Source organism: Camelus bactrianus, chromosome 12, assembly GCF_048773025.1.
Source record: "Camelus bactrianus isolate YW-2024 breed Bactrian camel chromosome 12, ASM4877302v1, whole genome shotgun sequence".
Taxonomy (NCBI): domain Eukaryota; kingdom Metazoa; phylum Chordata; class Mammalia; order Artiodactyla; family Camelidae; genus Camelus; species Camelus bactrianus.
In genome coordinates, this window is record NC_133550.1 from 18,153,446 (window position 1) to 18,170,299 (window position 16,854).

Here is a 16,854-nt window from a genome sequence, read left to right on the forward strand (position 1 = left end):
TTATGCAAACAAAGCAGCCATTTCGGCTCCTACTCCCTTTAGGGTTCCTTCCTGGAATAAAGGACGAGGCTTACTCTTCAGAGTGCTTCAGGTGTGAGCCCATGGCAAGGTGCCCTGTCTGTCCTCTCCTCCCTGAGGTCCCACGTTTGGTCTCCTGTCCACACAGCAAGCGGCTGGAGGAGTCTCCTTAACCCATCCCAACTGCCTGCCCTGGGGCATGGGTGGGAAGCTTGGAAATTGAAGTCTGAGGACTTAGAAGGCATCATTAGGCCCAACCCCACTATTGCAAAGATAACACTGAGGGCCAGAGAGAAGAAGAAAATGCCACTCTTAACGCTGATTGAGGAGGATGCGCTCCCCTGTGATGACTCTACTCCCAGAAAAAAATCACTACAGAGTGGTCTCAATTGTCATCAGTTTTGCCTTTTTTCTATGAGAATTTTCTTTTTTGAGAGGGCTGGAGATCTCCACGCAGGGCTCTTCCTAGAAAGGGTGTTTTACTTAGATTTGACCTTTACTAGGAGGGGACAGCGTGGCAGCCCCATGCTGCGGCACCTCTGCTCTGGGACCTGGGAAGATAGAGCCCTGAGCAGTTTCGCCCCTCTCTGGGGAGGGGTCCACGTGGGAGAGGATGGTAAGTAGGGGATGAAGGGAGGAGGGGGAGGCTGGGCCTTCTGGCTGCCTTTAAGAGGACTCCTGCCCTCCCCGGCCTCATAAATCTGAACCTGTGAGATCCTGAGATGCTAACTCAGTAAGGGTTGGAGGCCCATTTGCATGGTGTTTCTAGGGTGATGTAGCTGCGTGTGGCTTGATGTGGTAAGAAAAGCACTTGTTTCTGAAACATGCTTCCCAGAGCTCTCCTTCCGATGACCCCAGTCCTGGCTTAAGCACGGACTGTCAAACATTTAATAATCCTCTTACTACGTTCCTCACACTGAGCCCCTGGAGCTCAAAGTTGGAGCCCGTTATAGTCCCTTGGAAGACTGGGCCAGCGGCTTCCCAGTAGGTGGATGTTTAGAGGGCGTCACCCAAAGATAAGCCCATGGACGCTCCTAGCCTGGTCAGAGAAGCCCCCAAAGCGACCCAAGGTGCTGTGCCTGCTTGCATGACCTATTTTCTAGCTCCAAACAGCTAGCATTACCTGTTCTGAACATCTGGCATTACCTGCCTGCTTAGTCACCTTGCCTCTGGCTTCCAACAGCTGTAGGGCCCCACCCTCTCCCCGTCTCCTTCCATCTGGGGTCCCTCCCTCTCCTTTTTTTCCCTGTAAGGATCTGGAGACACCAGATCCACAAGTTCTGATGTCTTTAAAAGCATCAGCCTGGGCAGTAAGGCTCATTTGGGAGCTGTGACAGTCACCTGGAGTCTGGTGAAAGTCCAACAGCCAACCCCTTTCAGCCTCCAACTGGACACCATGAGGGCCTGTGTACCCCTGCTAGTGGCCATGCTCTGTGGCCTGGCCTGGGCTGGTAAGTTGCTACTGGTGGGGATGACAGGGCCCTGCATGAAGAAGCAGAGAGTTGGGGGACTTGGTAGAGGGGGAGGGTATCAAGACAAGGGAAGGCCAGCTCTGTCCAAAAGCCATGGACCCCTTAGACCTGGCCTGGTCTGGGGCAGGAGTTGCCTCTGGAGTGGACTGGGTCGTGTAAAGGGAGCTGCAAGGCTGATGGAATGATGCCCTGCAAGCCCTGTCTTGACACCTTGGAAGGCGAACCCTGAGCATCACTTAGCCGAACCTGACTTTTGATCTCACTGAGGTTTTGCTTTCTGGGGCTGCTGCTGGGCTGTGGGTTTGAACGGCTTGGCTGCCTGGGTCACTCCCTCCATGGTGAGTTGTCAGGGGTGGGACGTTTCTCTGGGTAAAGCCTTAGGAGGTGGGCAGGCTCAGGGGGAAATGGGAAGAGCCCTGACCAGGAGGGAGGCCACGTGCTATCTGGGGCTGTACAAGTAAGTGGTCAGAGGAACTGGTCTTGTCTCACGTTAGAGGAACGAAAGCAGAGAAGGACCCAGGTACTAGAGGTGCAGGGGGTGGGACCTGCGGCTGAGGACAGGAGCACTTTCCTGTTTAACAGCTGGCAAGTGTTCACGCTGATGTGGTAATTGGTAGTTAGTAGGTGAGTGGGAAGTGTACTAAGGGAGGGGGCTGAGCTGAGGGGTGGGGAGAATCCTCCTCTGCCCAGAGGAGAAAGAATCTGAGGTTGAAACCCATCCCAACCCCACCACGTCTTTCCTACATAGGACTGGTGCAAGCATTAAATAAGACAGCGCCTAAGAGGCACCCTACATGGCGTGGGATCTCAATGAATTGGGTCTTTGATTATGATTTTGAATATAAATATAAATAAATATTAAATAATTTATATTTATTTATAAATAAGTTACATAAAGATATTATTTATATAAAATATATTTACATACCAAAATTTATAAATCATATGTATAATTTATATTTATATAATATACAACTATTTTTATATTTATATATAATTAATAGTAAATATTGATTATAATATATGATTAATACTTATTTATATAAAATAACTTATATAAATACAAAGTTTACTCTCAGAATCATTTCCAGTCAGGTTGTGGATAAGGAGACCCTAACGGGATTCCTGAATGGAGACCCTCTAGAGGGGAAAGCTGTTCCCAGGTCTCCCATGCTGGGATCCCCTGCTCTGACACCCACGGCAGAGCAGCCGGGAATCAGCTGTCTGAGCTCTGGGTGGTGGATGGTGAGGAAGGGTGCGAGAGCATCTAGCTCAGTGAGGAGTGTCTGTGGGGTGGGGGTGCCCCAGTCTCTGGAGAGGAGATCTACTGGAGACATTGGTCCCTGGGAGACATTCCTGAGGGCTGAGGCAACAGCGGCTTCAGAAGTACAGGTGGAGCCCTTGCCCCTGCGGTGGTGGGTCCTGCTGTGGGACTGACGGGGAGGTGAGGGTCTCCTGGGTGGTGGAAGGGTAGAGGCTTTGCTCTTGTCTCTGTTATTCCAGCATCTCTGTGCTTAGATGCAAAAATATGAAATGTACTGGAGAATCATTGCCAGCCTTGGGTCCTTTGTTGTTTCAAGTGAACTGAGGCAGGAATCTGCTCCTGGAAGTAAATCTTGGTTGACCAGATCTCCAAGGAAACAGTATCCGGGGAACCCAGAGAAGCACAGATGTAGGATCCTCCAACCACCTGAGGGGCTGAGTGCCGGTATATAGGGACACCCAGGCTTGGAACCGGGCCTTCTTGGTGGGCAATGCATACAGGGTGTGGTGCTCTGGCATATTGAAGTCTTAGAATGTGCAGAGGAATTTAGCATTTTGTGAGGGAGTGGGAGGCTGCAGAGGGTGATAAGCTCTTTACCAGGGATGAATCTGTGTCTTGGAGAAGAAAGGCCAAAATGACTAAAGGCAGAAAGAGAGAGTCAGAGAGATGGGGCAGAGGGACAAAAGGTGGAGGGTTCCTGGAGCAGTGATTCAGATGCCTGGCTGTTGCTCCAGTGTTTGTGTGAATGGGAGGTGATGCGTGGGAGCGCTGGAGTGAGTAGTCAGGGCGACTAGGCAGCTGAGTGTCCCCAGAACAGCACGGGGAAGTGCCTGCAAGGAAAAGTCCCTCTCGCTCCTCCCCTTCCCCTTCAAATCCCAAAGTCCTCTTGAGGCTGATCAGATTTACAGAGGTGTGAAGCATCCCGGCTTCGGGGTTCTTACTGAGGACAGAGTTCTTGAACAGAGATGAAAAAGTCCACTCAGGCAGGGCCAGTGGGGGTGTCCTCCTGACGCTACAGAGCTCACTATTCACTTGCAGCCTTTCTCAAGCAATGCCAGCTGCTGGAATGGAGTGAATTCCTTCCTTGGACTCTGCTGATCCATTACCAACGTTGCCCTGATTTCTCTCAATTCTCTCCCTTTGGATTCTGGGTGTACTGCCAGGCTGACTGAGCAGGCAGCTCACAGAGCCTTCCTTCTGGGCTGAAAACTTCTTAAGATCTTTGCCTTGGGGTTCCAAGGGAGCATCATTTAAGATGCAGGAGGAGTTCCTCTGGGCTGGAAGGGACAAGTGGCCTTGGGTCTGGTCTTTTTTAGGGACAGCCCATTGGATCTGCCTTCCTGGCCACACTGGAGGCATTTTACACAACGCGAAGTTGCCCCAGAACCTGGATTAATCCTGACTTGACACTTCTCTGATGTAAAGAACACAGACCCATAGAGATGGTGTCAGCCAGGAAGCTGTCAGCAACATAAATGTGCTGACACTCCAGCCCAAGGGATGGTTCAGATGAAACCAGGGAAGGAGTCAGCTAGATTAAGTATGTTGGCAGGAAAAGACTGCTCCAGCCAGTCTGGACACTTGCCACCTTGAAGATGGGCAGGAATATTGCCACCATTTATTTCTCCAACACTTACATGGTGCTACTATGTATCATGCACTCTACTAAGTGCTTTATAAACATTAATTCATTTAATTCTTATGACTAGTCCATGAGATGGGTTCCATCATTATCCCACTTTTACAGATAAGGAAACTGAGGCACAAAAGGTCAAATAACTTGCTCAAGATCACATGGCCAGGAAGCAGCAGAACCAGATTTCCAGCCTCAAGCATTTTGGTGCCAGAGTTCGAGCCCTTGACCTCTCTGCTGTGCCTCCTTCTGCACAGTATAAACCCTAATCCCAGAATCCAAACTCGTAACTAAACCCACATCCCTAACATCCACTTCCACCCCAGTCCAGGCTAAATCATAATGCTATTACCTCTGTGGAATCACAACCAGAACCAAACCCTAAATCTAATCAAAGGCAAAATTGTGATTTTTTTTTTCTCCTTTCCTTGTCCTGACATGTTTCTCAACCCTGAATGTCATTTTAAATCTATTCCCCATTCCTCGCCCAAACAGCAACACAAAATTGTTACTTTCTCAGTAATTAATTCAAGCCCAAATCCTAACTGGAGCTCTTAATCTAAACCTAACTAACCCCAACTCTGGCCAAAATTAGGTTTCAGATTCTTCATTCACACAAATGCCAGTGTTAACTGTAAGTCTGACTCTGATCTTGACATTCTCCGTAACCCACGGCCTGACCCAGTACCCACTATTTCCAAACCCCAGGAACCTCAAATACAAACAAAGAGTCTGTTATCACCCTTTCAGCCCAGAGTGGAAGGAAAGGGCACCCAGCCAGCTGTTGCCCTGGCTTGCCTTCTCCACTGTCTTTGCTGTGGTGGGCCTGTTTTTTTTAGGAGTGATGGTGGGTTTGTACCATTTCTTTCAAAATTTGTTGTTATATGCCCCTTGCGCCAAAAGCTTGTTTCTGCAAGCCATTTGGCTGGAGTAAGGGATGTGGTCTGTGGTTGCATAACAGATCCTATTCCAAAGCCCAGTTCTCACTCACACCCACCTCATTCCCCATCCTGAGCTAAACTCATCCAAATGCATGCCCAGGACTAGAAGAAACAGAAAGATGGGACACAGCGGGAAAGGGGGTGCAGAGGAGAGCAAACGAAGGGGAGGGAAGAACAAAGAAGCAGAAGACGTAAAAGGGACAGGATGAGAGGCAGGGGATGGGACAGAGGAAGAGGGCAGGTGGGATCACTAGAGTGACAGTGATTCACCATCCTCTACAGGACAGGTGAATAGTGGCCTCTGGACCACACCTGGCCCACAGACCCCTCTCTTTGTTCTGTCCAAATATTTAAAAATTTGAAAAGTTTCACATAAAAATTAAGGCTTCTCTTGAAAAACTGGAGGCTCTGGCCACACAGCCTGCATCCCAATGTGGTAACAATTGACTGGAGCTGACAGCAGCTGCCAATTTCAGGCAGGGCATGGTTGTCAAGTTAGTCCCAGTTCCCACCTCTTTCTACTGCCTCCCTGCTTCTTGACTCATGTGTGTTACAAGTCTAGCCCCAGTAGCTTGTGACCCTGGTCTATATCATGAGCCTTGCAATAGTCAGTGGGTGGGGATGGTGGGCAGTGGGGGTGAGGCTCATGTTGTGCATGGGAGGCTGTGCACGTACAGCTCCCTGGCAGCTGGCAATGACCTTCCCTGCCAGATGGGGCCCCTGCTGGGAACCCTCCCGCAGAGGGTACTGTGATGAGAGGAGGATCTGCACAGAGCTGAATCTGTGACCTTTACTGCCCACAGACAGAACGGAATCATGCGCATCTCGCTGTTATGAGAAATTTGACCGGGACGCTGCCTGCCAGTGTGACCGCCGGTGTCCCCAGCACGGGGACTGCTGTGAAGACTATGAGTACCTGTGTATCGGTGAGGCTCCTTTTGGGTGAACGGTGTGGGAGGCATGGCAGGTAGGTCATGATCACAGCCAGCCTGCCTGAGGGGCTGCTGGCCAGGGTGTCCAGCTGTCCAGAGCAGGGTTCCAGACTGATGGCAGGGCTCCAAGGGCCTGAACGAGGACGCTGACGGGCAGAGCCACTTTGGTCGCCACTTGTCCCAGGTATTCTCTGATGCCTCCAATGTAAAACCTCAACTTAAAATAGATGTCATTTCCCTGGAATGTCTGTCTAGGAACTATCAGGATGAGTAATATCTTGAAAGTTTAAGTCATCCCCAAAAAAGCGAAAAAGAAGAAAATATTATTTGAGCATATATTACATTACCAATTATTATTTGCCGAAGTATAAAAATGGCAGTGAACTTTGCCAACTTGAGTGCCACCAGGGAGCCTGCAAAGGGTCACAGTGACCATCACAATTCGCACCGCACTTCCTGGGGCGTGTGGACCAACCTGCCATCCTAAGGCCAGCGATCAAATGGGACATGCACCACCCTGGAAAGTCAGTTGTCCCTCTGTTACTCCAACCACACAGTTTTAAATGAATCATTTGAAAAACTCGTTTGGAATAATTTCCTTGTTTAAAGGCTTCCAAAGTTTTAGACTCCCAGATAGATGGTCTTCTGCTTTGTGACACAAAGCCTTGCCAAGTTCCCTGTCAAACTGTGTGCCTTGATTCCCAGTTTGGAAAACATAGTCACTGAAGCCATGGTGGACGATGGCCAGCAAGACCACTACACAAAGTTGTACAGGCTGTGCACTGCACAAAAGCCCCAGACTGAGAAGGCGAGTTAGACCAAAGTTGAATCTGTACCCTTCTCACTAAGCCATGTGTCTTGGTGAAGAGAAAGGAGTACCTTTTCCTAATTTGCCCAAGTGGTCCCTGCTGACCCAGTCACATGCCCTCAGAAGAAACGCTGATTCAATTTACACAAAACCATTCATACTAGCAGAAGTTCTGCTGATCAGGTCAGGGCAGGGAAACTCAGGCCCAGAACTCAGTGCCAGAATCAGAGCCCACCGCTCTTCTGCTACCCTCTGCCCCATTCAGCAGACATAGGAAGGCCTGTTCACCTGGGCTCATCAGGCTGGCATTTCAGGATAGAGCTGATATTCAGTCTAGGAACCATTTCATCACTAATCTCTGATTTGCAACTCAGCATTCTTTTCCTATAGGAAAAATATTGTAAATGATGGTTGAGATTCTAGATCAGTTCACAAAAGTCTATGTAGTGTCAAATGCAGCTGAGTTAAGAACCTGTGGATTGTTAGCAGTTAGAACACAGGCTGGCAGAAAGCAAGTGACCAGAGGATGTTTGTTGACTGAATAAATAACCTGCCCCATGGTACCAATGGTGATAACATGATGCTATCCAGTGAACCCACTAACAGATGGTGACGCACTTTCTAATGGTGTTGTTTCTTTGCGAGAATTCGTTCTGCTCTGTGATGAGGAAGGAGCTGAGAGTCCCCAGGAGCGTTTCTTCCTCTCGCTCCCCACCCTCACTGCGCCCTTCTCCCCCCGTCCCCTCCCGGAGATGAGGCTGCAGTCACTCAGCACGCAGGAAAGGGAACAGGGCAGCAACAGGAATGTGCTTTTCTGAACACGCCTTCCACCCAAACACAGCCTTTGTGGCCACGGCCAAGTATAATTGTGAAGAAAGTAGGGCAGTTGGTATCTCAGGAAACAGTTCTATTCCACAAGGCCTGGGAGGAATTCACCCTTGACTCTGGGAGTCACTGTAGGTGAGGGACGTTCCTAAGAGAGGGCCTTGTCGTTTGGAGCCAGTCACATCTACCCATCTATAGGTTTACATTCAAGAAAAGTCATGCCAACCTCAGAGGGCCCACCTCCTGCCCCTTCCCTTTTTATGGGTGAGCACGCCGAGTATCAGAAGGGTAAACGGCGAGGAAGCTCATCCCCAGGGATGTGCTTTCACTTTTTAGAACAGTTTTCAATCTCCCTCTGCCTCACATTTTCAGATTTTCCTCCTCCTTCACCTAGTTCACGGTACCCTCACACTGTTCCCACTGCACATGCTTGTCCCTGAGGCTTGGAGAGCTGACAACCAGAGACAAAGAGGAGGGACCCCTCGGGGATGTTTGGTGACTTGACTTCTCTGATCTGCAGCTGAAGAGGACTCCGAAGAGCCAGAGCGATTCTTGGAGCTGGAGGAAGAGACGGAGGGGGCCCCCGTGGGCAGTGAGTTGGCCTCCCCAAAGGGGAACCATCCGGCTAAGGGACTTGAGAGGGTGACAAGGAGGGGGCAGCCATGCTAGTGGCCACAGGCCCAGGCCTAGGCCAGATGAGCCCCAAATCCAGCACCTGGAGGTGGTCAAGAGGGGCTCGCTGGACTCTTAAGGCCTGGGTGGGAGGCAGCCCAAAGGCCTCTGCAGCCTGGGGAACAGGCAGGAAAGAGAGGCGAGAGGCAGAGGGAAGTGGAAGAGATTTTATTTTTAGAGTAAGGAGATTATAAAAACAACAGGCCAGAAAGTAGAGTTCAGCACCAGAAAGGACTTCCTGACCATGAAGGGTGTGCACCGATTAAGCTTGTTTGTTTTCCTTCCCTGGAGTTCTTTAATAGGAAGAGTCAGGAGAGCAAGGCTGATGGGGGGAGGTGGGGGGAACTCACCCCGACAGAGCAACCCCTAGCAGTCTGCCCAGGACACACCTCCTCCGTGTCCCCGCAGGCTTGTACTCGGCACCCAACTCCTGCCAGGGCCGCTGCCAGGAGGCCTTCCACAAGCACCACCCGTGCCACTGCAATGCCCGCTGCCAAGAGTTTGGGAACTGCTGTGAGGACTTCGAGAGCCTATGTGGCCACGGTCAGTCTCCTGCTCTTGTCGCTCCAGAGGCTGGGGAACTCTCTAGAGCAATAATTTCCTAAGTGTGGTCCCTGGACCAGCCACATCAGCATCATCTTGGAATTTATTAGACTTGGGAACTCTAGGGCTCACCCCAGACCCAATGACTCAGAAATCATGTGGGTGGGGACCCCTAGTCTGCTTTAACAACCCCTCCAGGCGATGGGAGAACTTCCCTAGGGGCAGAGGGCCGTGTGGATATTTTGTGGACATTCTGTGGGCAAGGCCATTGCTGATTTTTAAGGATCATTTAGGCCAGGCCCCTGCCATGCAATCACTAGGGTGCCTGATTGTAGCCTCTCTCCCCCGCTGCCAGATCCTGGAAGGTGCCCAGGAGGGGGTGCACACAGACAGCTGCCTGTCTCCTGGCCTCCTTCGGGCTCTGAGATACACCCCCCCCCCAATTCCTCCCAGAGGGCTTCTCCCGCAGCAGTGATGCCATAACCAAGGAGGAGCTGCAGGGCATCTCTGAGAAGATCTACAGGGCAGATACCAACAAAGCCCAGAAGGAAGACATCGTTCTCAACAGCCAGAAATGTATCTCGCCCTCAGAGACCAGAGACCAAGTGGACTGCTCCCCAGAGCCGTGAGTTCCCTTCCCTCCTCTTCCTGCAAAGTCTCTCCCCAAGCTTTGCTTCTTTTGGGGTCCTCAATTCTTTTCTCCTCCAGGCAGGCAGGATCAAAAGGAGAGGGGAAAAATAGGTCTCCAGAGATAGATAAAGCCATCTTGAGGGACTGTGGGATCCTTTTGGGAGGGTTTCTGGGAGTGGCTGGACTGAGACTAGAACATACTTCCAAGAGATGACATGGCAGAAAAGAGTGACCTCATGCATTGTCCCCAAAAGTCTCTGAAGTCCCCACGCTTCCTCTGAACCCAACCCTCGCGTGCCAGCCCCTGCGTCTGGAAGTTCCTGGAGGGGTTTCTGCCGCACGTTCAGGCCCTTCACCGGCCTCCCTCCGCCTCCCCCAGGCTCTTCACATACGTCAATGAGAAGCTCTTCTCCAAGCCAACCTATGCAGCCTTCATCAACCTCCTCAACAACTACCAGCGGGACACGGGCCGCGGGGAGCACTTCACAGCCCAGCAGCTGGCCGAGCAGGACACCTTCCTCAGAGAGGTCATGAAGACGGCTGTCATGAAGGAGCTGTATGGCTTTCTCCATCAGCAGAGTGAGTGAGGCAGTGAGGCCTCCTCCCCCAGGCCCCGTGAGGAGGCAGTGCTGACTCGGACTCGGGTCTGCCTGCAGGGGGCCTGGAACCTCTGGAGGCTCCATGGTGGGCAGGTTAAGACAGCAGGTGGGGACCACGTGGAGGCCAGTGTACCTCTGGGAGGGAGCGGGAGGGGGCCAGAGAGGAGCCCAGAAGAGACCATGGGCCCAAGCAGGAGCTGAACAGCTTCCAAACCTCTGTCTGGTTTAGAAGTCACCCCATCTCTTTGACCTAATCTTAGCTGCCTCTTTTACTCCCCAACTCACTGCTTCGGTCTCAGGGTTCTCTGCAGGCCATGAGTCACCCCACTGCCCCCCAGAACACTTCTCCGCCACCTCAGGTGATCTCAGAGTCAGCACCACTTTCCAGGCACGCAGAGTCCCTGATTCTGCCCCTTCCTCGGCTACTAAGTCCAGAAAGGAGGCGGGGCACACTCCACATTTTTGCTGGGGAAACAGCAACAGAAAATCAACAGAGGTTCATTGGGGGAAGTTCTACCGGGAAGGGTTCTGCTTGGAGTTGACTCCAGATAGAGATCATCTGAATCCGACCAAAAAAGGTTGGGGCCGCAGGACTTCTTGGCATGGGGTGTGTTTGTTAGTGTCCTCCAGATTCCTTTCCTGAACTCCAGGCAGCTGGGCCTTGGCTCGGGAGCGGCTCCAGCCAGGTCTTTCCTTGCTGGCCGTGGGATGGCGGCATTCCATCCTTGGGCGGCCCCGGTAAGAGTTTGTAGCATTGTTTTTAGGTAAAGCCAGGGACACACAAGCAATCCCTACAAAGAGGATGCGATCCTGTACTGCCCCCTGGTGTTCTTTTCGTAGTAAGCACACGAGAGGATCTTGGAGGCGGAGACTGAGCCCCAGTCCAGGCTGTCCGCTACCCACCCAGCCTACACCACTCTCCCTGTCCACATCCCCCTTATTCTTAAAGTTTGAGCTCACATCCCACCGCATTTATGAAACAGCCGCAGCTCACGGCTGGCTTTCAGCGCCTCTTCAGAGGTCAAGCGTTTGGGGTCTGGCCCCAAATAGCCTTGGGCCAGAGAGACTTCCTTTCACTTGTTAATGGTGCACGTGACTCTGGGCCACTAGACCCTCAGACCCTGTCAGAGCCTTATCTTTGAAATGGCATCTTGGGGGAATCAATGCATGCAAAACATTCAGTGGAAAGTCAGCACCGGGTAAGCGGGAGCCATTCAGACTGTGAAACTGCTGTTATTTCATGTATTTTTAGTCTTGTTTTCCAGTTGTGTTGTTATTTTTTTAAATTTGCATTCTTTTTTATTGACGTATAGTCAGTTTACAGTGTTGTGTCTGTTTCTGGTGTGCAGCATAATGTTTCAGTCATACATACAGATACGTATATCTAGTGTTTTAAATCCTTGAAAGAAGGAAAAAGGTCCAATATCTCTTTTGTTCTGGGCAGTAAACCGTTGATATTTGATGGCTCCCTAATTCAGATCCCCAGCCCCGACCTTTCCCTTGGGTCCCAACGGCCTCTCCGACATCTCTCCCTGGCTATCCATCTGGTCTCTACTCAGAACTTAGTGTAAAGAGAACTCACGGTTCCCGCCTTTTCCTCCAGACCTGTTCCTTATTTGGTCTTCCTCATCTCATAAATGACCCCATCATTCACCCAGTTGCTCAGGCCAAAAGCCCAGGAGTCATACTAGATTCTTTATCTCGCTGCTCCCCACCCACTTTTCCTCTACCAGGACCGTCCATCACTTCCATCTTCAAAATCTATCTGCGATCTGCCCACGTGTCCCCCTCCTCTGCAGCCGCCCCTGCAGTCCAGGCCACCACTGCCAACGTGGACAGAGCGTTAGCCTCAAAACTGGTCTCTCTGCTTCTGTTCATACACCTCACTGACCTCTTTATGTACACAACCAGGATGATTCCTTAAAAACAAAGCTCCTGTCACATAATTCCCCTGCTTAAAACCCTTCAGTGGCTCTCCCACCACCAAGAAGCTGTAGTTAAGAGATCAGTCTCCGGAGCCAGATTGTACGGGCTCGAGTGCTGTGTCTACCTCTTATAAAGTGTGTAATTACGCGTGAGTTCTAGAACCTTTGTCTGCCTCAGTTTCCTCATCTCTAAACTGTGGGTAGTTAGTACCAACCTGCTGTGAAAACTCAGTGTGAGGATTGGAAGCACTTAAAATGGCGCTGGGCACATAAAATGTACTCATATATTTTTGTTATTATCACTGTTTGGCTGGGGTGGGTGGCTCACGTGACCCGGCCGCTGCCTGCTTCTTGGTCCTCCTCTCCTACTGCTGTCCCCTCCTGCTCACTGTGCTCCAGTCCCATGGGCTGTCAGCTCTTTGAACACCAAGCCGAAGGTGTCCTGGAGCCTCTGCACTTGCTGTTCCTTCTACGTGTTAGAATCTTTCCCCCTTGATCTTTGCATGGACGACTCCTTATCCTCCGGGTCCCTGATTAGTGCTACGTTCTCAGAGGGGCCTTTCTCATCTGCCTTTCTAGAAGAGCCCCCACCCTGTCCCCACCCCCAGCCATCATGGGACAATCTGCTTTATTTTCTTCATAGCACTTGTCTGAAATCATACTGTTTATTATTTGTCTCCTTCACTGGAATATAAACTGTAAAGACAAGGATCTTGTCCTTGGGATTCCCTGAACTCTCAGCCTTTAGATCTGGGCCTGGCCCAAAACAGGTGCCCCGTAGATAACTGTTGAACGAACAATTGAATACATTTGTTGGTTGAACCCACATGTCTCTTGTGCTGGAGCAGGTGGCCCTTCCTTGCTTCCCAGGGTCTGGCCCCGCCTTCTCCTCTCCTGAGTCCTCTGTGTGCCTCTCCCCAGACCGCTACAGCTCGGAACGAGAGTTTGTCAGCGACTTGAAGAACATGTGGTTTGGGCTGTATTCAAGAGGCAGTGAAGAGGGGGACTCAAGTGGCTTTGAACACGTCTTCTCAGGTGGGATTACTCTGCTTGGAAAGAAAGAGTTGCAGGGATGAAGAGGCACTGAAGAATCAGCAGCCAGGCCAGCTTGCGGTGGGAGGTGGGAGGTGGGGGGCACGTGTACCTTGGGGCCAAGAGGGAGGGGTCTGAGAGAGCCATTTTTGAGGAAGTTTCTTCTGGAGTATCTAAGGTAGAAAGATCACCAGATACTGGGGCTCCCAAGGGGCACATGTAGGAAGGGAGACGTGTTTGAGGCCATGGTTGCGTATCTCAGTGGTCCTCTGCTTCTGGGCTTGACCCGCCGCTTCCCAAGAAGGCCACGCTCTTTCTCTGCACTGCTCCACTCCATAAAGCTCCCACCAAGGCTGGCTTGCTCCTAGGGAAATGGCTAGAGGAGCATCTCAGATTGGCCCAGCATCAGCTGGGAGAAGGAACTCTCCCAGGGCTGAAGCTGAAATGGGGTGGAGGCTTCTGAGGTGAGAGTTAGGGATGCGAGGGACTCTGGGAAATTGGGGCAAGGGGCTGAGCAGGTGAATATTCTCGGAGTCAGAGACTGGGCAGCCTTGGCATGGGAGCGGGGAAAGAGGTTGGAGGGGACGCCCAGATCACCTAAGCTGATCTCTTTATTACAGGAGAAGTCAAAAAAGGCAAGGTCACTGGCTTCCATAATTGGATCCGCTTTTACACACAGGAGAAGGCAGGCCTGGTTGACTATTACAGCCACATCTATGACGGGCCTGTGAGTACTGAGTGTCCCCACGGGCTGGAAAAGGCTTGTTAGGACCCAGACTTCCTCTCCTCATTCTGCATTCCAAACAGTCAGACTCGTCTCTCACTTTGACCCTCTTGGCAGCCTAATGGGGACTATAAATATGACGTTCCTGTCTGCTGGAGAGCGGGTTTAGCTGGCCAGGATGCTTCCAGTGAAGGTTCCAAACTGTAGGGGGCCAGAGGCAGAAGGCACTCTCTCTCAGTGGGAGAGTTGGGACAGGAGAGGATTCTCCAAGGGGAAAACAAAAGACGTGCAATTACCCATTGCCTGAGTTTCCTTAGAAGTTTCAGTCTGGCTAGTCTGAGTTAAACTTCTTACATTTTTATTAAAAAAGAAACCTTCACTGCCCTGGGCCTAGAAATAATTTGGGGGCAATACACTGTCCCTCTCTTCTACATGTGAGGGCCACGGGGAATAGTTATGTCCCCGCTCTCCGGCATCTGCCATCTGGATGCGGACTCTGGCCTCCTTGGGAGACACTTGCTGGTGGCTCCAGATGGAGGGTCTCAGCGGGAATCAGACACCTCAGCGGGGCAGACTGCTTCCTCTGTTGATTTAAAGAATCCAGCCTCCCCAGAAAGCTCACACAGGCCCCACGGGCCCTCGACAAATCCTGGCCACCCCTCTGCCTGCCCTGTGGCACCCACCAGACCTCCCTCTGCTGCCCTCTCTCCGCAGTGGGATTCTTACCCCGACGTGCTGGCCATGCAGTTCAGCTGGGACGGCTACTACAAGCAAGTGGGCTCAGCTTTCATCGGCAGCAGCCCTGAGTTTGAGTTTGCGCTCTACTCCCTGTGCTTCATCGCCAGGCCAGGCAAAGTGTAAGTCCTGGTGGCTCAGAGGGCTTGGACAAATCACCGTTCTGGGCCTTGGTTTTCTCGCTTGGGACACGAGGCTGTTTGATTTGACGGTGGCCGCCAACCTTCATCTTAGCAGCAGAACCATCTCCTCCTCTTTCCCCTAAGGGCAATCTTCCACCGGACCTCAATACACAAATAGTTAGAGATGAGTTGCCCTGGGGCTCCAAGCCTCTCTCTTTGGCCCCGAGGCTGTTTGGGGGAACCTTGGAGCCCCAGAGGGTGCAGTCTGAAACCACTAGGCTTCATCTTCTCTACCATTTGAGGACTCTGGGTCCAAACACTTCTGATACCCTAAGAAGACATTTCATTTCTGGGGGCTTCAGCTCTAGGATTGGATTTTAGAGTTTTACTTTGGGAAAGATGAGGACCAGTGTTCTTTAAGAAGACAGAAAATAAGACGATTTTGAAAGAGCCCCCTTAGAGGCCATTTAAGATGAGGTGCAGCCCTTCTGCATCAGTTGGACTTGATCCTTCCAGCCTGGGGACAGAGGTGGAGTGAAGCAGGTCCCTGTGATTTGGTGATCTTTCCCCACAGGTGCCAATTAAGCCTGGGCGGACATCCCTTGGCCATCCAGACCTACACCTGGGAGAAGTCAACCTACGGGAACGGCAAGAAGTACATCGCCACAGCCTACGTGGTGTCCTCCACCCAGTAGAGCTTTGAGCCAGGAAGGGGCATGAGGGCAGTGAAGGCTCTTGTAGGACTGACGTGCTATCTGCTCTGGGCTGGAGGGCGAGGGAATGGAAGAGACCGGGAGGGATTCCCAAATCCAGAAATGCCCATATGGGAGAGAGAGAAAAGATACAAACTGGAGAAACAGTCAAATCTTCGGCCTCCAGCATTCTGGAAACAAGAGCCCAGACAGAAGCTGGGGACCCTTGATAGCTCTTTGCCCTGATGGGAGGTGGAACCGTGAATAAGCCTTTGACCTCTCCAGGCCTCGTGTTTCCTTTTAATGTAAACCGGTTTGTCCCATTTCCTCTTTTGGGGGTTGGTGAAGGGGCAAACCTGATGGTATTCTTACTGTGAAGGTGTTTTCAATTGTTCTTAGGAAGAACGGCTGACAGAAATTCCAGATGACTATAATGGCTGTTATTGTACACAGCTCTGCAAACTGCAATGCAGCCCTATGCTAGGGCCTCAAAGAAACCAGGCCATGGAGATCGAGGATGGGTATTTGGTCTTTTCTAGTGTCAGGTCCTCTCAGAACAGGGTCCGGGAGAACTCCAGCGCTGGGTGGAGAGGTTAATGGGTGGTGCAGTGAGTAGGCTGGAGAGGGAGTGGACTTCTCCAGGCCTGGGGTTTTCACAGTCAGCTCAGTAACTGCATCAAGAAGCCTTTAGATATTTAGTGCAGCTACAGAGCTGTGTTTTGATCCCAAATAGTTCGTGAAGGAGGTCTCCTCAGAGGAAGAAGATTCTGCATCAGAAGAAGAAAGGAACCTATAGCTGGGTGTCACTAATGTAATTATTTTAAGTCTTACTCAGCAGCCACAATTTGCATAAACTCTACAGCAGAAGACCAGGGAGACTGGGGCTCCCTATTCCAACCTCGATTATGCATTTCTTCCCTAACCCCATTGGGAATCAGATACTGTCCCACAGAGCAAGGCTTGAACTACGGTTTAGAGGATTTGAGTCTCCAATTAAAGTCATTTAAGAAAATAGGAAATGGGTCTCTTCTTTGTGTATGGCCCCCCTCGACTGTCTGTCTCCCTGCCCTTTCTGAGGAGCAGGGCTACGAGTGATGCTTCTGGCTTTCGTGGCTCTTCAGGATGACCTGGAGGACATGGTATCTCGGTAAAGTCCCCGAGGACTCCCCAGGTCTCTCTCGCTAAGATGGGGAGAAAATTTGTCCTGGTGGACTTGTAATGTGAAGAGTAGAAGGAGGGCCCTTGCAGCTTCTGGTTCCACACAGAGGGAGCTTGGAAGTCACTACT

General features: G+C 51.2%; 1 protein-coding gene across 1 annotated transcript; it reads left to right on the forward strand.

Annotated features, from left to right (window-relative positions):
• Positions 1-325: 325 nt before the first annotated feature.
• Positions 326-16,586, forward strand: ENDOU (endonuclease, poly(U) specific). Its single transcript, XM_010964190.3, has 10 exons — positions 326-1,469; positions 6,132-6,254; positions 8,414-8,485; positions 8,974-9,108; positions 9,562-9,733; positions 10,118-10,317; positions 13,184-13,297; positions 13,915-14,021; positions 14,733-14,875; positions 15,450-16,586. Exons 1-10 carry the CDS (start codon positions 1,415-1,417, stop codon positions 15,568-15,570), a joined length of 1,242 nt encoding a protein of 413 aa, XP_010962492.1. The 5' UTR covers positions 326-1,414; the 3' UTR covers positions 15,571-16,586.
• The last annotated feature ends 268 nt before the right edge of the window (positions 16,587-16,854 follow it).